The 16367-nt window shown below is 37.3% G+C and overlaps 1 protein-coding gene across 6 annotated transcripts in view; it reads right to left on the bottom strand.

Moving 5' to 3' along the window:
• Positions 1-16367, bottom strand: part of LOC149077690 (nucleolysin TIAR-like) — a 158640-nt gene that overhangs the window by 125521 nt on the left and 16752 nt on the right. For all 6 annotated transcript variants that reach the window (XM_089245271.1, XM_089245273.1, XM_089245272.1 and 3 more), the window contains exon 4: positions 9814-9909. In XM_089245271.1, the coding sequence (XP_089101397.1) occupies positions 9814-9909 (96 nt within the window). The remainder of the gene's footprint in view (positions 1-9813; positions 9910-16367) is intronic.

The following is a 16367-nucleotide window of genomic DNA, read 5'->3' as shown; positions in this document are numbered from 1 at the left end:
AGGACAGCGGAATAGCTACGAGAAAAAAAACAAATAATCTCTAAGGATAAACAGTGTATATTTTCGAAAAGAGCTCCAGACAAAGAAACACTATTTCTCCTAATTCAAAGATCTCGGCAATTTGAATTGTAGGATTTGCATCGTGTAGTGCTACGTACGTCACACTAACTCAAACACTGACGTGAAATGGAAAAAAATTGTTTTACATGCGTGTCTACTCATTTTATCAACAATTTTCGACAAGGAAAAAAATTCTGTAAATAAAATTAGGTCAAACAGCGCTTGAAATCAAAATACCGGCAGAAGAGTTTTGAACTTGATGAAACCACGATTCCTTCTCCAGCTAAATTCACAGAAATTGATATACGTATTTTTGAAAAAATGGGCTTGCGTTACCATAAATATGGCAGCAATGTTGCATCCTTTCTTCAAAAATCTCCCGAACGAACCAAAATAAAATAATCCTCAAATCTGGATTCCATCACGTAGTAGAAATCAGTAAGCCGCCCGTCTGCAACGAACAGATGAAAGAGCCACTATATAACAAAGAACGATCCGGAGGTGGGAGAAGTGCATGGGATTTCAAATCAAGTATCAGAGAGAAAACCAGGCCATCAAGAAAGAAAGAAGGCGATTTCTAGCAACATCCAGAGAAAAACAAAATAGCGGGATGGACGACCATCATCATCAACGTGCAAGAGGAAAGGCGACTGCGGTCGCCCTAAATTTCTCTGGATGTAGCTGGGATCAAAAATGTAGGCCAAGCACTGAAATGGAGCAGCATCCACTGAATGATGGCGAACGGGGCTCTGGAGTGAAGAGATGTGGCCCATCGATTCGCGGAGGCGGTCTGTAGAAGGAAATGACATTCTCTCTTTTTAGGAGCAATCGGCGCTTAATCGCCGCTTACACGTGCCGCGGACAGAGATACATCTCTACTCGATACCTGCCTACTTCCACCGACTTCTACACCGCTGGCATTTGAGTATTGATGCTTTTTCCTGAATGTGGCGAGGACGAATATAAATGCAGGAAGGACTTCCATAGCCGGCGATGGAGAAAATTTTCAACTCAAACTAGTTTAGAATTTATGGAAGGTGCGAGGAATCTCACCAGGATATTCGAAAAAAATTTTGAAAAATCTTTACGGAAAATTTGAAACACGCACATACCTGACCTGCAATAAAAATGTGTCTTTCGCACACAAGGGAAAAACAAATAATCCATACAATAAGTAATGAGGTCTAAGAACAGCCAAACTAAAACAGTGTTTAGAAATTGAAAGTCAGAATACGTTTTTTTTACGGACAGCCGCAATAAACCACGGAGCTACGGGAGACACTGAATACTACGGAAATCGGTTTAAAAAAATCGAGTACGAGTTTCTCGCGGTGTTTTACTTATATTTTTATTTATTTATTTCTTTTAATTGCATCGATCTCTTTACCATAACGATGAATTCGTATACACATATGAAAAAGTTCATCCGTATATACGCCCACAAGGGCGTATGCAGGTTGGAATTGCATTAAATATTCATGAATTATCAAGGGGCTCGGCGTCCTCAGAAAATTGCTTCGGGAGGCACGAGCCTTCTAGTTTCCAGGGCCAATGAGGTGCTGTATTTAATTAACTTTCAATTAAAATTTAAAAAAATAAAAGTAAATTTTTTAGCCATTATTTTTTATTGTACTATGATTATGGGGTGGGGGGGGGGAGGGCACTCCATGGCAAAGCTAAACATATTCATCACTACTGACAAGCTTCAAGCCAATGTTGGCATGTCTGCATTATCGATGAGATCAAACAAAAAACACGTGCTTCGTCCTGAAGCCTTGAACTACAAGTGATGTAATTTTCAGAATCTATGCGTCGTTCACTCCGCAGTATTGCCAACCTATGCATTACTTATGAAATAACCCTCATAGACATCCATACTTTTATGGGCTTTTTTTTCAGCCACCTCGTCGGGCATTTCGTCTGTTGTGGCCTTTGTATTTATTTGTAAGGTGGAATTTTTTAAAACTGCTGTTGAGTGTCTCGCACAGGTGATGCAAGAACTGGGGTTATGTACTGCAGCAAAGTATACAATGATTTTTTTTCTCTCATAGTAAAATTTTCATCTGCATTAACACAGATTATACGCAGGAAATTACCTTATCACTTTTATTTAATCCATTAAATTTAGATAGCCCATTCAATTCAAACTCAATTGTATATCCATGCCCTTGTTTGTTATTATTTTCAGTCATACTGCAGATCAAACTTGATATATAACAAATCCACAACTACAAGTTGAAATACTATGTAGAACACCACTTTAAAAGATACGTGGCAAACAGTTGAAGGTTTCAATGGACGTCGTAGATGGATAGAGGGAGGGTAATAGGGACAAACTCCACTCCACCCTCTCCATTCACTGAAAACATTTTATTATTAATCATGAACGTGCGATTTCCATTTGACCAAAAGCTTGTTTGTGAGGGAGAGGAGGGTGGATGTTCTAGTATGGTCAAAAGTCATATTGGACGTTAGTGCTGTGAGTGTTTGTCTGCGAAATAGGCTTCAGTCAAAGCCAAGCTGTATTGACTGGATGAGCAAAATAGCTACAAAAAAGGGACCGAGTTTTAGACTTTTTTTCAACAACCACCTTCGACTAAAAGTCGAGTGCTGAGAAAAAGGACTTTATCTGGCACACTGTTCATTGCTTCCTGTCAGATTATGGGTATGTGCTGAATCGCCAAAGATATTAAATCTCCCTTATAGGAACAAGATTTCATGTCCAGCATCAGTTCTGAACAACCTTATCAACTCACCCATTAGGATTTTATCTAACCCAGTTATGACAATTCCCGAGGGCATAAACAACAAAAATCCTAATTTATCACTGCAACCAGTTTTTGAAATCAAAGGTTCTAATTTACTTATTCATAACAGTTATTGGTACCTGACAAATACTCACAAGTGAAAGCCGTTTTTTTTTTTGAAAAATCTCACATTATCAAAGTTTGATTTCAAGCAGCTAGTGCCAAAGCAGCTAGATTGCCAAAATCTACATGAGAAATCTCCCCGACGACTAACTCAAGTTTACTGTTGGGACAACAAATTTTAGTTAAAGAATTGAGATTTTTAGCTAAAGAGGTGTACATGCGTCTTGCTATGTGATACTTGAGAATGGGCAAGGAGGGTGTCTACCATCATGGGAAAGTTACGAAATAAAGAGAAAGGTCACGGAAATCATTTTTTTTCAAACCGAGCACAACTCAGGTATATCGTCATGGGCAATTTACTACCTAGTGAGTTGTGCCGGAAGTGTAAGTGCGTGCACCTAATAGTCTGGGTGCGTATCTAGTGTAGTGTCTGATTTTTCAGTGCTGCCATCTGTATTTCAGAAGTGAAACGAGTAGTGTAATGACTGAATACTTGCACTGTTTGTGGGCCTGTTTCTCTGTGGTGAGACAAACGGGGAGATAGGCTCACATTTGCGCCTCGAAGTTGGGAACCTCAAAAGACGAACTTCAACTGACCACCACTATGGCGACGGTGGTGCACGAACCCGAGTCAGCGCGATGCGAGTCACTCACTATGACCACTCGACTACCACAGCAGCCAAGAAAATCACTAAATAAGAGAAAAGGTCAAAGATGTTTTTACAAGTAGATTTTCGAATTTTCCTTTCCCACGCTCGATTTTAACACGAAAATTATGGCCCTTCCATCTCGAAAGCCCGATAGATACCCACGATCATACAGTGATGCTCTGCTGAAGACAGTTTTTTTTCGCGCTCCCACTTGGCCTACTTTTTGGTAAAATGCCCTACTTTCTCGGTTTTGTCCAACTTTTCCTACTTTTTTGTACCAAATCCTATCAACTAAATTCGTACAACTGATTTTAATTGAGGAAGGAATCAATATAATGCCAAATAATGCAAGTGTAGTAGATTGCAATTAATGATTCTGTCAAGGCAGAAACTATATTTTTTTAAAGTTATTTGGGGTGGGTGGGGTGTATGTGGACCATTTTGTGGTTTATTAATTTTTCATTTGCTTAGATTGAGGGTTCAACAAGTAAAGTAGTCATTAGAAACTTCTGCCTGGTTGAAAAAAAAATTTTTATAGCTTCCTATATATAAAAAAGAACATCCCAAAAACCAGTTGCTGTTTCATGGTTTTGGACAGTAACATTCATCACTCAAAATTATGGTGCACATTTTGTGTATAGGTGACAACAGTTTGCATTACAAAGCAGTTGGAAACATAAGCCCATTCTAGGTTTTGTGACTCTGATGATAACCAATGACATTGTCTTCTGTATTTTTAGGGCATGCAGAGGCATAAACAATATTTACAATGCTAAGCAAAGAGCTAGAAATAAAAGTGCCTCATTTGTCAAAAATGATTACACTGGCATTGAGAGGTAAAATTCAAACAAATCCTTTTAAAAAAGGGATCTTTTTAGTAACGTGAGTTAGAAATGGAACCAGCACCAATCTCGGGAACTCTGACTGTTGAGGATCAAAAATCGTACATTGAGAACGAAAAATTTTCGTGGCAAAAATCCGACCAATTCACAAGGAGTCATACAAAATGTCCTAAATAAAAATTACGGAGTTTTTAAGGAGTCACGACAAACTTCAGGACTCACAAGTTTCATAAAAAAAAAGGGGGAGGGAGCACATATGAAAATGTTTTTAAATCTGCCAATTTCTTCTCAAAAATATAGATGTGGAGCAGTTCAAAAATCATAACTTGATTTTTTTACCCACCATTATAAGAATTCATAAAGTAACCAATATACATAGGCTACAGATAATCCATACTTTTCTGTTGTCAACAGTGTTTTAGAAACCTTCAGGTTTTGGTCAAAACTATAGCATAACATTTGGTTAACATTTCGGTTAAAAGTATTCATAACAGCGTCACAAATTACAAAAACTCTAAGTGATATTCATCCACTAAAATGATTCAAAATAAAAAAACCAAAGGTTAAAAAATTAGATTTTGACTACAAAATTATTCATATTTCAGCGAGACTGTATTCAACTCTCGGTAAAAGTGAACACAAACAAAAAAGTTCTTCAAAATTAATTTTTTTTTCTCAATTTTATGATTCCTGCTGGTTTTTCGTTAGTTATACTCAAAGAAATTATTGCAAAATGGGGAAAATTTTCATGTGACTCAACACGATATTTGGCAATTTAGCGCTCGTTATTTGGCTACATTGGGGCTTACCATTCATTATTTGGCGAAGTTGACAAATTAGCATTCGTAATTGGCGAACTAGCTCCTTTGCTCGCAGAATGAAAATCTTTTGCATGAAACATCGGGATTCGACGAAATGACGATCCGCCATAGTAATTTGTGCTGCTTGCAGTGGGGACTTTTTTTTTGAAAACAGAAACCACCTCACATTAGCGTTTAAAGTTGGTAGACTAGAGTAAACATCTTTAGTTACATCACCACGGATATTATCAGGGTTCCCTATTGAAACGCCCGATATATGAGGGACCGATAATTTAAATAAGGGGCTGTGGTTGTCCCAATCTCATTTTCGGGGACAAGAATGATCGCGGGAACTTGCTGGGAAAATCCATTCAAAAAAATAAAATAAAAATAAATCTGTGTCTTTCTTTCTCTGGACTTCCGGCAACTCTTTGAAGGAGAGACGTCATAATTTGATAATAAAATACTGCTCTTTTTTCAAAAATACGCCCTTAAAATTTTGGAGGAGTTAAATTACTCTTCCACATTACATTTTCGGATAATTCTGAGCGCGACTACGGAATATGGGAGAAGTGCCAAAGTACGGAGGTATTAGACAAGCTCTCTCAGAATCATTTCGCGGTAAGTGGGAACAAAATTTTTTGGCACCCTTTACCTAAATTCCCGGAATTTGAGGACGGTGAGCGCGCCATTGGCGACACTGAAGCCAAGTTCACATGTGCAATAAAACATCCCGGGAAGTTCCCGTTAATGGGGATTTTCGCTACAAACCATTCACATGACGTTTAATTTATTCCCTCTATCCCCCTCTTCTTTCCGGATGTCGTCACTGTTTACATGGGTTTAACGGTAGTGGTTGATTCAAGATGGCTGACGAAGGAGCTTACAGTAGTTATCGTGGAGCAAAGGATTATGGGAGAGAAGGTCGGTGTCGACCACCAATCTACCCCAAGAAAGATGGGCTTTTTTTATGAGCTTCTCTCCCACCTTTTTTTCCCTACGAGGGGAAATAAAAGTTGCCATGCCGGTAATTATCACCAAAGCGACCCCCAATCTTGCACATGTGAACGGGCTTGATACATACAAAGCAGGTATAAAAGTACTCAGAGTTTCTAAGCAGGGGATGGGACCAGGGTTTAAGCTAGATAAAAAATTCCTTTAGCAAAAAAATCGAAAATGGGGGGGGGGGGGAAAAGCTGTGGCAAAATGTTAGAACGCTAATTCAATTTTACTCCTCCAAGTGAAAATTTACGAAATTTTTCCTTAATAAAGTCATTTCTTACTGATAAAAAAAAGGCTTATTTTTTTTACAAAACTACCCCTTAAAATTCCGGAAAGGAGTGAAATAGAAATTTTTTTTCCGATAACACCGGTCAAGAGTCATGGAATCCAGATCCAGCACTCCCCACCCCCCTCTCCAAAAAAATTGTATACCTAGTATAGGCAGGAGGGTGAAAATCTAAAATCTGCCCCATTCACTATACAACTACCCCCCCCCCCTTCGAAGAGCCTATATATGCTTCTGTTTCAGCTACTATAGTCTGGCCATTTGGTCCAGTATCCTATACAGCTGTTACATAAAATGATATCTTGAAAGGACACGTTGATCAACTGCTACAATGTGCATTTGATTTTAAGATTGAAACCTCACAATTCAGTTATACCATCAAAAGATTAACTGCATATCCAGTATCTGAACCTGTGAGTGCTAAATAACCAGAAAATTGTGCACATATAGCAGCAAAAACTGTTTTAAGAGATATGAAAAACAAATTTGAATGTCTCACAGAAAGCACAGACATATTCAAAGTGTCAGCACCAAAACACATTACCTATCATCATAACCCTAACATTTCAAAGACTTTATTCCAACTCATTTATGAGGTCACATCAGTCATGGTGCTAATGCTGATAATTTCATGCCTCCAATGTGACTTGAATGATGTAATGGGTAATTCTGCACTTTTATGCTAAAATTTTACACTATGTAATGTTGATAAATAGTTCTTTTCATTTACTTCAAACTTGCTTGTTCAATTGTGCTTTTCAATCTTTAATAACTATAGCATGGATATATAAAAAAAAAATCTGTGAATAAAGTCTACCCACAGAGCGATTCGTCACATGTGACACATCATCCCAAGTGGAGTTCCTCAAGGAAGTGCCCTTCGTCCCATACTTTTTATCGATAAACTTGATCAAAGTATTGATGGGATTGCTATCAAATTTGAAAATGATGTGAAGCTAATGGGGGTAATCGGAAATCAAAGCAATAGGGAGTTGCTCGAGATCAACTTAAACAGGATTGGAGCATGACATATAGTCATTAACAAGATCATATTAACAAGTGCATGGTCACTTATTTTGGTTTGAACAACCCACGTTTCACTTATGAGTTGAATGGTATCACTATCCCTGATGCAAGTAGAGCCAGATTTGGGAATTCTCATTGACAAGCGACTTAGGTTTTCTGAACATTTAGGGGTGGTCAAAAATAGAATGCTCGGTTTCATTTTCAAAAAGGTCTTTTGCGTTCTCCTATATTCATTCTTCTGCTCTTCTGAGGCTTAGTTCGTCCTGGACTGGAGTATGCTGTAAGGTTTTGGAGACCATACCTACAGAGGGGCATAGACTCAGTTGAAGGGGTGCAGGGAAGAGCTACTCGTGTCCTTATTGGAACACGGGGCTTGAGTTATGAAGAGAGACTTCATTTTTTGAATATGTTTACATTGGATGAACGCAGGTGTTGAGGAGATATGATTGAAGTGTTCAAAATTTTCAATGGGATGGATAGGATGGACCGTGAACTTTTAGTACACCGCCAATCGACTGCTTTTACAAGGGGACACCGGTATCGATTGGTGAGGGACAATGCAAGGTTATGGTGTCGCAGGGAATTTTTCTCTAATTGGATTGTTAATAAATGGAATAGCTTACTCTAGAGGGGTAGTAAATGCTTACACAATTGACATGTTTAAAAAGAAGCACGATAAACATACTGGGGTAAATCAAGAAGCTATCCATGCTTAGAATAAGACAACCATAAATATATTTTATGGGCATTTTATAATATTTTATCATGTATATATAGTTTCTGGTTTTTATAATTGCATTTTTAATTTTGCTTGCTGCATTTTAGAAATGACATCAATATTTGTTATGGCATATGTTACTCAGCCACTTTGTTGAGCATTTTGCCTGTTGTAGTCTTGTATTTTGTATTTGTACATTCTTGTTGCACACACTGTATTAACCCTGATCCCAACCACAATCAGATTAATTTGAAACACATGCACTAAGAAGATAAACCATGCCTATTTTTGACGAAATTAGTGATAGTGAAACCAGGGTTTAAGCTGGATAAAAAATTCCAGCAAAAAAGTGAAAATAGAGGGGAAAAGCTTTAGCAAAATGCTGCAATGCTAATGTAATGATTGATGGTTGCACATCTACTCATAGCGTACCTCTTGTACGCATTTTTGCGAAAGTGGTTGCTACTTTTTTCGCATTCTACGATTTTCTTTCGCATTTTGGGAAAATACGACCGTAGCTTAAACCCTGAGTGAAACCTCCTTGATACAACGATATTCTCCAGACAGAAAATATAGTTGTACAGGAATTATATCAAATAACATCACACAATACCATATTCATGTTGCTGACATTTCTCCTCAATCAGAATTAATAATACCCCTGGAAATAACACTTGTGAGCATTTATTCACTACATGAAATATATAATTAATATTAATAAAATTCAGCTGTGTTGATGTTACCCCTGTTAATGTATTCACTACATTGCATTTTTAAAAAGAAAATAGTGACAGCGGCAACTTCATCAACACTTTCGTGAGTCAAGTGGAGCAAATTACCAATGTCACTACTACTTGAATATACATGCACCTCGTAAACATTCCTTTGGAGAATAACTAACAAATTGGTACATGCAGGAATGTGCTGGGCATACATCTCTAATAATGTCAGAGTTGTGCTTGTTTTTCGTCGTACTGGTGCTACCATTTGTCTTCCATATTTTGACAAAAATGCCAATGTATTTGAAATGTCTTTCATATGTTCTGTAAATATCCACCAATGTCACAAAATGCTCTCAAAAGAACAAATACTAATGGGGTATTTACAAATATATCAGAAGTGATTGAGCGAGATATACAGAAAGAATGAATTTGGTTGTAGTACTTCCACAATCCCTTCAAAAAATATGTTATAGAGGGCTTTATATTTTTAACAGATACCACTGTATCAAAGAGTTCATTAGCTTAAAATCAATTCCGCAGATCAAAAAAATATTATAGAAAGAGTTATTATGTCCAGTATCGTTGTAATGATGTTTCACTGTACCGAAAAGTATGCTATACACTAACACAGGAGGTGCATAAACCTCTTCAGCCAGCAGGACAGATATGAACAATGGTTACTACTCTGGGGGCCAAAAACTAGTACTTTTTGTATCGTGTGCACTATTTTTTTTTTTTTAGGAATACCTTTCGCTAAACAGAACCCTTTTGCAGGCTTTATTTGGCAAGGTTATGCACCACTGAACTAAGAAAGAAAATACAATAACTAAAACTTACCTTTCCTAAGCAAAGGCGTTTGTTCATTGCTAGCAGCGCAGCTGCTGCAGCCTGGTGATCTGTGAATTCCACAAAACAATACGGATCATTTCCAGGCTAGAAAAATACGAAAATAAAACCACCATAAAATTAATTAAAATACATGAATAAATCCATATTACACTCATGTGCAATAGAAAATTATCACTGTCATAGTAAAGATAAAATAGTAATGAAAAAAACAGCTTAGCACATCTGTTCAGATACATCAAATCCAAAAATGGAAATTAGTGTCTGTACAACTTCTTATACTGGAATAAAATAATTTTTTGACAGGATGGCATAGCTGTATATGTAGGCCAATGATTGGAAAATCAAAAAAAACTGATAAACAAAATTTCTTAATACTCAAACATGGTTTTCTTTTTACAGGAAAAACTGCCCAAAACAATCTTTCAACTGTTCTGGGACTTTTTTTCCAACATTTTCCTAACAATAGTGAAATCCCTTTGCATTTTTCAACAAAGTACTTATAAAGATGTTTAAATTACACGCCACTTGGGGTCGGCTAACTTTTCAGTCCAAGGAGCTCCAAACCTGTCCTTCACAATAACTCAAAACTTATTCACGAGCCAAAAAGTTTTTTTTTTTTTTTTTTTTTTTTTTTTTTGCAAATAAACTACACTGTATTATTATTTTCTTAGATTTACTAAAGAGCCACGTGTACGTACCCAAAGAGTTTTTCACCCCCAATCTATGAATCAATCAAAAAAATCCCCTTTTTTGAAAAGAATTTTAAATGCAGTGTTTTCAGATAAGTAAGGATCTCCCAAATTCCAATCGCAGTAGGAAATCATTCAAATCACGTTGAAGCCGAATCTTTTCACCATAAGTCTTTCTATTTTCAAGAAGTCTCTCTATTTTCGAGAAGTCTTTCTATTTTCAAGTCATCTCTCTATTTTCAAGAAGTCTTTCTTTTGCAGAGTTCTGCCCAGAGGCAAATATTTTCTTTAATCCAGCCCTGCTTGTTTTGATACAAACAGAATGAGAGCTAAAAATGAAAAGAGATGTCCAAACACGTGAAAAAGCAACAGGATAACAAAAAGCACAACAAACAGATGGTGAGAGCCACAACCCAAATTCTGCTATTATTATAAGCATATATGTATTGGGATAGTATAGGCCAGGCCAGGCCAATTTTTCTTGGAACTAGCCTGTATAAAAGCCTTTACTTATCTTCTCATACATCTATCGTCCACTTTGTGACAGTGCATCTTCAAGCACTTCTGCACTTCTTCAAGCATCTCAACCTCTGTCAAGTGGATCAGAGGCTGAAAATGTTGGAGATAAGGAGTGGTGTTTATCAAAATCTATTCTAGTTTTCTTATCACTAATTTTAAGCCGGCAGGGAGGTGTTTCTCAAAGTGAGTGTTGTGGCTCCAAGGGGTGTCGCTAACCTTTTGTGAGGAGCATCACGACGAGCTGGAAATACTGATGTGTATGTGTGTGCCCATTTATGCTTTGAAGTGGTTCTTTTATGGATGTGCAATATCTATACTAAACTATTTTGAGAGCCACAGATGAACTATGAACAGGGCAAGGGATAAACGAGCATGACCCCCACAAGGGTAGAGCTTACAGGGCACCAGCCCTGGCGTCTGGGGTGATTTTTAATTATTTATTTTTCACGCATAAATTCATCATAAGAAGGCCCGTGAAAGTCTGATGCAGGCCTGCAAGAGTTCCTAGCCATCCTACTGCAGGATTTGGGGGGCCATGGCCATGAGTGACAAAATTTTAAGAACCACTGCAGTTGGGTGTGGAATATATAATTCGAACTAAATCCACAAAAATAAAAAATTCTTTGTTTTACCAAGATTTAATTACTTTTGACAGAAACTTATTTTTTTGGTGTGCGTATGTTTTGCTAGAAAAACACAAACAGCTAGAAAAAATACAGAAAGACCAAACTTCTGTAATCTTAGTTTTAGAAATCATTTGAAATTGTACGTAAGTTAATTAACAATAACGACAGTAAATAGTTTATAAGGTTTTCGCGGCCATCATTTGATAAAAATTGTTTTTTCAAGTTCGAAGACCGTCGTCCGGTTGAGTTTGTTCTCAACGTTTCCCCAACACTAGTGGTTGGCATCTTCATTGGTTGGGCCAAACAGAAAAGTCGGCGGTGGCAGAGCATGCGCTTTACGACAACCACAGTGTACAGTTCAGCAAAACACGGTAATAGCTAATGTTGACCACTTCTTCCCACGAATCTACAGAGAGGCTATTGAAATATACAAGCACAAAAACAGCTATAATAGAAGAGAAGAAACTTTGAAATTGAGCAGATCCTGGACACCAGCTCTCAGAAGAACAAGAACCTTCCCCTTCAAGGTCCAGCAACAGAATGATGACAACAGCCAATCAGATAACTCCACATCTCTCGGCCAATCAGGTTCTACCAGCATAACAACTGTTTACGATACGCTGCCAGCCATAGAATCAACTGACCAATCACAAAACAATAGTGTAGTTCAAGCCACTTATGTGCATAAATACAACCTGAGACTCCGGAAAACTTGACTTTGATCCAGTTTATCAATTCTCCTGAAGATGCCAACCACTAGTGTTGGGGGAACGTTGAGAACAAACTCAACCGGACGACGGTCTTCGAACCCGAAAAAACAATTTTTATCAATAACGACAGTGATGCACAAATACAATAATATTTAGTTGTGTTTTTCGACATAGATTCCTTCAAAATCTAATGGGTCCGACGTACAGTACATCTGAATTTAGACATTGAGTGTTTTATAAAAAAATGTCCGCAAATAAAATTTTTGTAAATTAATTACAAAAAAATAGACTTTCTGATGTATTAAAATTAATGTTCTTTTTTTCTGTTGTACTGCAAAAGAAATTTTTCCATTACTAATCAAACCTATAGCTAGGTAACAAATTTTTTACTAGTTTCAAAGAAAACAAAATAAACTTTCAATGAAAATCAGAATGTGGGCGAAATTTCAAAAAATAGTAACCACGCGTCTTTCTCAAAGCTCACCTGAGGTATTGTCATTATCAATAGTCATTCTTTCATAAGTAACTGTAGATGTAAAATAATCCTCTTTCTCCGACAAAAACCCCACGCAGCACCCGTCAACAATCCGTCACTGTGTCCCGCCCATAAAATAAAAGCGTGTGAAATGCCTATCCCCCTACTTCGACCGGCTCGGCCAGATCTGGTAGTCCGCATGACTAGCCGGATATACCGCATATACTCGTGTATAAGCCGAGTTTTTCCTCAAAAATTTGTTCCTCAAGTGGGGGGTCGGCTTATACTCGGGTTAGTTTTTGATGAGAAAATATCGACCCCCGCATTAATGGTATGGGATATGTTCAAACCCCACAGAACCGATAATGTCAAAGCTAAGGCAAAGAAATCGAAAACATCATTGGCTTTGATTTCAGGTGTTTGCACAGCCTTTAGATGTGAGCATCAACAAGCCTCTCAAAGACTATTTGAGAAATTTGTGGATCGAATGGATGAGTTCCGATGATATAAAAAGTGGTGCCTTGAAGAAACCTTACATTGGCCTAGTGTGACAATGGATACATGAGACGTGGAATTCTGTTTCCGCTGATCCTTCAAAAAGTGTTGCATCAGCAATGCGATGGACGGAACTGAAGATGATAACCTCTTTGAAAATGACAATGACGATGACAGCCCAGATGAAGATAAAAACGAAGATGCCGCATCTTGTGAGGATCTGATAAATTACGATGAGTTTGGAGACTCGGAAGAAACGGATTAAAAAGTTTAAATCATTTTCTGTTGTAAATTTTCGCAAGCTATTCATTTTACATGAAAGTATAAGAATTTTTTTCTCTCTAAAATGCACAGATTTTTTGGGGTCGGCTTATACACGGGTTTTCAATTTATTGCGGTTTTGGTGGTCCTGAAGTGGAGGGGTCGGCTTATACACAAGCATATACGGTAGTAGGGAAAGAGTTAAAGCTTGTCAATAGTGCAGGGCTCCCACTCAAAAAATGAGAAAAAGTAGGAAAACGCAGGACTAAAAAGTAGGATGGGGGAGGGTAACCCCCTTAAACAACATAACCATAACATAATGAAAAAAAATCCCTAAAATAAAATTTTTTTTTTGAAAAAAAAATTTAATTTTCAATAAACTTTTTTTTTTCATAGCACCATTTCAGTTTCCTATAAGATTGACTCAAGCCAAAGCAAAATGATAAATTACTTGGTTACAAAACCAATTTTTGGCCAAAACAGTGCACTAGCAACCACAGATAATTCTTTGTTGTCTCTCCTCATGTAATTATATTAAATTTTTTTTTGGAGTCTTCCAAAGTGCAGAGCTTGCTGACTCTCTTCGACAATGCACAGCAAATTTTGAAGACATACATTTTTTAAGAATGACGCTCCTTCGAGACCACTTTCAAAAGCAGAGTGTGCAAAATGTGTAGATTACAAGATCTGATATAAATAAGGCAAGGTGAACCATAGTTTTTACTGCTTTTAAAGGGATTTGTTCACATTTTACTGTTCAATGCCAGTGTAATCATTTTTGACAAATGAAGCACTTCCATTTCTAGCTCTTTGCTGAGCATTGTAAATATTGTTTATGCCTCTTCATGCTTTAAAAATACAGAAGACAACTGAATGCTATTGGGTAGCATCAGAATCACCAAACCTAGAATAGGCCTATGTATCCAACTTCTTTGAAATGCAAACTGTTGTTTCACCTATTTGCACCGTAATTTTAAATGATGAATGTTAGCATGCAAAATTTAAATCTTGATTGCCTTAGGGATGCCTAATACCAATATGTCTCTGCCCTGTCACCAAAGAGCAATATCAACATTTTGGGAAACACTGATCTAACCTTCACAACCCATACAACAGTGTTTCCCACACCTAGATAATTTGTAAATGCGTTTGCTGCTATACTGGGCAGAGGCGCGAATGCGGGCAGATCTCCCCATTAAAAAGTCTTGCCACAGAGAGCAACAGGCCTACAACGTTAAAAATATTCAATCATTTCACTTCACTCACAATTTGATGTATAGATGGCAGCACTGAAATATCAAACAACACTAGCTACACACTCAGACTGTTAGGTGCACTCACTTTGTCCCAGATTCTGCCACGAAGCTGGGTTGGAAGAGATCTCAGCAACGGGATAAGTCCGGTGGCAGAGCCCCTGGCGTTCATTCATTACTATGCTGGGCATTTAGCATGTCATTTTACTGCCCCTAATATCAAGGCCTGACAAGCACCAGGTCACCATGGGGATTAAAAAATCTATTTTACCCCAGAACTGTCTGTGTTTGTTAAATTAGAGTCTAAGAATGACATGAAATTTCATGACACTGGGACAGGGTTTAAGCTAGATAAATTCCTTTGGCAAAAAAGCAAAAATGGGGGAAAAAGTTTTAGCAAAATGCTACAATGCTAATGTAATGATTGATGGTTGGATATCTACTTGTTTCGTACCTCCTGTGCGCATTTTTACGAAAGTGGCTACTACTTCTTTTGCATTCGACGAATTTCTTTCGCATTTTGCGAAAAATGCGACCATAGCTTAAACCCTGCACTGGGATTTTTAATATGGAAAGAGAATATTAAGTTCTGGAACGTTGCCATGAATTTTTATTTTTATTTTTTAGTTGAATATTGTGTTTTCCATATTAATTTTTACTCGCATTTACCAGAATGGGTAATTCTTTTTGATCAACTCCTTGGTAATTTTTTTTTTGTACTGTTATATAACAATAAATTTGATTTTAAAATGTCAAAAAAAAAAAAAAAAATTTAGGACAATCTTTCCTTGAGCAAAAACCAGGAAGGTTTCCGCATGGATCCAAATTTCGTACGAAAATAAATACAAAAAGGGTTTTTGAAAAACAATGCAGGGATTTTCATTGATAAAAGTAAAAATGAAGAAATTTTTCCACTTCAGAAAAACATGACATTGTGCAATATCGCAGATTAGCAACAAGTCACTAATCATCATCACCAACTAGTCGGTTACATAACCTGTCATTTTATTACTATCGAATCAAATCATGCCAATAAAAAATTGTCATCAGACCAGAAACTAAATATGGTCAAAGCAGATAGAAGTCATCTCGTCTCAATTTCGGATGCTGAACTGATGCTGGCTGTTGCAAATTTTGTTATATATATACAGAGATGCCATTGTACTCCAAATTACCTGGGTCTCGGGACCCAAATTCGAAAAATCTGGGTCCTTTTTGAGTGAAAGTGGGTCCCTCTGAAAAAAAAATTATGCTTCCCCCCCATAATTCACTGGTATCTCTATAAATTTTCTCCCGGCATGCCCCAGGTCTTTGATCACCTGCTTATATTTCTTCATTGAGACTGAGCGGTGGGCCATGTTCTGGGTAGGAGAAGGCATCTGTTGAGAATCAAGTACAATTCATTTCTAAAAGCTTGTTCTATCCAAAGGATCATTTACTTTCATTGTCTACTAGTAGTAAAAGCTTGCAAAGCAGCTCATTAGCACTGAGAATTTAACGTATCGAATTCTTCA

This window comes from Pholcus phalangioides, unplaced genomic scaffold (assembly GCF_987345545.1).
Source record: "Pholcus phalangioides strain wild (caught in Gottingen) unplaced genomic scaffold, Ppha-v1.0 ptg000015l_1, whole genome shotgun sequence".
NCBI classification, from domain to species: Eukaryota; Metazoa; Arthropoda; class Arachnida; order Araneae; family Pholcidae; genus Pholcus; species Pholcus phalangioides.
Note: the sequence above shows the minus strand (reverse complement) of the source record. Positions and strands in the feature narration are given on the sequence as shown.